The following is a 4,289-nucleotide window of genomic DNA, read 5'->3' on the forward strand; positions in this document are numbered from 1 at the left end:
CCAGTTACAGAGATGGAGGAGTGATGCCCAAAGGGGTAAAGACCAGGCTTGTGAAACACACAAAAATAGCTAATCTGAAAAAGGGGGAGTTCATGGACCCCAGACTGACAGCTGTGAAACCAGAACAGGACTGATCCAAACCCTCTGATCATGGGTGTCAGTTAGGAGGCCTCAGGAATTTATGGGGCCTCTGGTAGTAGATCAGTATTTATCCCTAGCATAGGAATGGAACTTGGGAGTCCATTCCACAGAGAGGGATACTCTCTCAGCCTAGACACAAGGGGAGGGCCTAGGCCCTGCTACAAATGATATGACAGACTTTGAAGATCTCCCATGGAAGTCCTCACCCTCCCTTGGAAGCAGAAAAGGGATGGGATAGAGGGTTAGAGGGGGGCAGAGGAGGAGGGGACAGAGAGGGACCTGGGATTGAGATGTAAAACAAGCTTTTCTAATTTAAATAAAAATATAAAAAAAGAAAAAAGTTTAGGCTTATAATTCCTTTAAGATTCCTTATAAGATTACTTTTCAAGACAAGTAATAGGTAAAACATTTAATCATGTAAGGGATATTGAAAACATGCTTTTTTTTTTTTTACTTGTATTCATTCAGCTGAAAAACAGAGTTTAAGCACATTATAGTTTCAATATTGTCTGAAAGATTTTTCTGGGGCATATAACCTGTAATGGAAAGAAAAGAGAGTTAGAAAGAATTAAAATGATTTAGGAGGAAAGCATCAAGAGTCAGAAAATTAGAAGGGAAACATCAAGAACAAAGGTAGACTTTAAGGAGTACTCCAAGAATGAATTAGGAGGAGACCATCAGAAGAGTTAGAAAAACAAGGAAATCATGAGGACAGATAGAAGGGATATTTCTGGATAGAGATAAAAAAGAGACCATAGAACACAGAGTGAAGAATACAGAGGAATAAAGAAGGAAACCATCAAGAGAATGTGTGTCTTTGTCTGTTATCTTTCTCAGATATAAATATCTAGTATGCATAGAGTCTGTAGCTTCCCTGAACTGCTGGAGGCTGACCCTATCCCCAGGCAGTAATAAGTCTTTTTGTCCTTAGTGTCTCATTTACTAGTCTGTGTAGAACTGTCATAGCTTTTAGGATTTTAGGAGCCTATTTACTGTTTTAGTTCAGCTGCAGCCACAAACATTGTCTCCCATTTGCGTAATTTTTACCACCACCACCAAAAAGTTTATTAAACACTTATTAAAATGGGAAAATATAAGAACAAAAAAGTTATACTCATCTTCAACAGTGAATACCTGGACATATTCTCTGTTGGGTCCCTCTTGGAGGTTTAAGAACACTATAACTGGTAGGTTGTGGGGAAAATTCAACTTTATTTTGAGGTATTTTACATAGTAATTATAAAAGGAGCAAGTGGAAAACATTCCTTAATTGTTTTGAAAGAATATCAAGGAAAAATACTGTACAGAATCATGACTATTGAATACTTTCTAGGGAACATACAGTACAGGGTATGTTCTATTCTAACTCCATTCTAACTCCCCTTACACATGTTGATAAGGTATTAGGGATAATAACTTTGTAAACTCCTAAATGAAACCTGGTACACAAACTAATAGAGAGCTGAAATATCACTGACTTTATTTTCCTCATTGTCATAGAGTGTAGAGTTGCATTTTTACTGTTTTTTAAAAAAGTATTTCGGATACCTTCCTGTAACTTACAATCTGGTAGCAGAGCTTCTTCATTGCTGCTTTCATCTCTTTGTTTCTGAATGTGTAGATGACTGGATTCAGAAAAGGGGTGAGGACTGCGTCAAAAATAGCAAGAAATTTGTCCAAGTGTGATGAAGGAAAGGGCCAGGTGTAGAAGAAGATTAATGGTCCAAAGAATAAAACCACCACAGTCACATGAGCTGACAAAGTAGAGAGGGCCTTGGATATGCCACCTGAAGAGTGCTTCCTAACAGTTACTAAAATGAAGATATAAGAAATAATCAGTATGAAGAAGGAGCCCACAGAGATGAGTCCACTGTTGGCTGTAACCATGAACTCCAACTTATTGGTCTCTGTGCAAGCAAGTTTAATGAGCTGAGGGAGATCACAGTAAAAACTGTCCAAAATATTAGGTCCACAAAAGGGCAAGTCTACAACAAAAGCTAGTTGGGCCACTGAATGGATAAGTCCCAGGATCCATGCTACTGACAAAATTAAAATGCACATTCCTGGTCTCATGATAGTCAAATAGTGCAGAGGTTTACATATGGCTACATATCTATCAAAGGCCATTGCTGTGAGCAGCACCATTTCTGTACCTCCAATAGCATGAATAAAGAAGATCTGAGTTATACAGCCCCCAAATGAGATGGATTTGCGTTTTCTAAAAAGATCATAAATCATCTTGGGTGCTGCAATAGAGCAAACTCCTAGGTCAAGAAATGAAAGATTGGCCAGCAGGAAGTACATTGGGGAGTGCAGGTTGGAGTCAGCAGTCACAGAGAACACAATGAGGAGGTTCCCCATCAGACTTGCTGTATAGAACACTGAAGAAAAGAGGAAGAGAAGTAACTGGATTCCCCATGTATTGGAGAGTCCCAGGAACACAAATTCAGACACAACAGAGTGATTGTTTCCATCCATTGCGCTGGAGAACAGAGCTGTATCCAACAAAACCTGAAAAAGGCAGAGAAGGGAAAAAGCATGTTTTGTGTGAAGTTAGTAGCTACATCAGTTTCAAACTGTAAACAAAACACATTGCTACATAGAGTCATTACACCTCAGCATAACTTCAGAAAATTGGCAGTCACTCCATGCCATGAACCACCACAACTATTGTCCTTTATTTCCTAACATTATCCAAATAAAGACTGTGGAATATTCAGGGATAAGTATTAGAAAAGGAAAAAAAAAGAGACTGGCTTGAAGAGAGTCTATAAAAGAACTAAAGACTCACTGACAATAATATACATGGAACAAAATATAAATGAGAAGAAACTCCTGATTTTTTTCTCCCAGTTTGTTGCACTTTTCCATGGTGTCTACCAAATACCAAGAACTTTTGTTGATCTTCGTTTTTCTTACCTCTTCGATTGCTCCAATTAGCAAAGTGGTGCAGTACTATTACTCCCATTAATGCTGTCTCATAGTTCATCTTATATAAAACCATATATAGGATGGTTTTCCATACACATGGAGAAGATAATGTAGAAACTAAAATAGCACTCAACTTTTATAACAGAGTAGGGACTACAAAGGGTTACAAGTCCAGGGTGTAGATGCATCAGAATAAGAACAAGGTCAGAAAAGATAGAATCCAGAGATAAAATCATGGGTTGTATGAATAAAATATATAAAATTCCATTTACTAAACATTTCTACATGATTCATCCTTGAAGATCACTTCCACACTGTTTTGTCTTTTCACACTTCATTGCATGATAGAAAGAACACTGTATTTGGAATGAGGAAAACATAATCAGGTCCCAGTCCCAAGTCTCTGAGGACTCAAGAAAGTTTTTTCCTTCCATCATTTTACATTTCACTCACTACCTCTTTCCCATTTTATAGTCTGTAAAACTAAAGGGGCTGAGTGTAGATGGTAAATATTCATTCCAAATCTAATATTTGGGTTATTTTATAATATATTAGTTTGCTCTACAATAAAACTCTTCATAATGATGGCATCCTCTTCCATTTGGGCTGCTACTCTGTCCTCTCTTGTCCCTTGTTTGTAGTAATTTATAATTCATATTCTATGGAAGAGCTTTCTCCAGAACAATCTACTTCTCTTTCCTTTTGTTATGCAGTTAGAATGCCATTATAAACTCACTCTGTCACTTATCATAACCATTTGTGATTAATGAACAATTACTAAATGTCTATGATACTCAATGTGCACAGGATTTATTAAAGTGGTAACACATTCAGTAGCATTTATTCTTCTATGTTAGCACACACAATGTAAATAATAGTAAAAATGTACCTTGTAAAGATTTCCAAGCAAGGGTTGTGCTCATATAACTCTTTTGAAGTAGAAAGTGTACGTGAGAGTCAGCCTGATGAGGCTTTCTGTTTGAAGGAAATCAGAACCCATGTTGCAGATTCACAGATAGCTCATGTTCTTTTTCAATATATAGCTCACATCTGAGCTCAAAGATTTCCTGACACAACCAAGGAATCTCTGCAGTCATCCATGGTTGATGAGTTCTCCATGACAGTAATAACCCAATCTAAAACAAAACCAACAACAACTATGTGCATGGCACCATACTTTGTTCCATACACTATCTTGTCTTACTCGTAACAACCAC

At 37.4% G+C, this 4,289-nt stretch overlaps 1 protein-coding gene across 1 annotated transcript; it reads right to left on the reverse strand.

The window, feature by feature from the left end:
* Nucleotides 1-591: 591 nt before the first annotated feature.
* Nucleotides 592-2,619, reverse strand: LOC100774008 (olfactory receptor 4F3/4F16/4F29-like). The gene is made up of 2 exons (XM_027420895.1): nucleotides 1,690-2,619; nucleotides 592-609 (listed from the first exon to the last, which is right to left on the reverse strand). Exons 1-2 carry the CDS (start codon nucleotides 2,617-2,619, stop codon nucleotides 592-594), a joined length of 948 nt encoding a protein of 315 aa, XP_027276696.1.
* Nucleotides 2,620-4,289: the final 1,670 nt, after the last annotated feature.

The sequence above is a fragment of the Cricetulus griseus genome, chromosome 6, assembly GCF_003668045.3.
Source record: "Cricetulus griseus strain 17A/GY chromosome 6, alternate assembly CriGri-PICRH-1.0, whole genome shotgun sequence".
Lineage (NCBI taxonomy): Eukaryota > Metazoa > Chordata > Mammalia > Rodentia > Cricetidae > Cricetulus > Cricetulus griseus.

Bases quoted from the DNA above. Each gene is read 5' to 3' on its own strand.
- LOC100774008 (XM_027420895.1), bottom strand. From the start codon at position 2,619: ATGGATGGAAACAATCACTCTGTTGTGTCTGAATTTGTGTTCCTGGGA.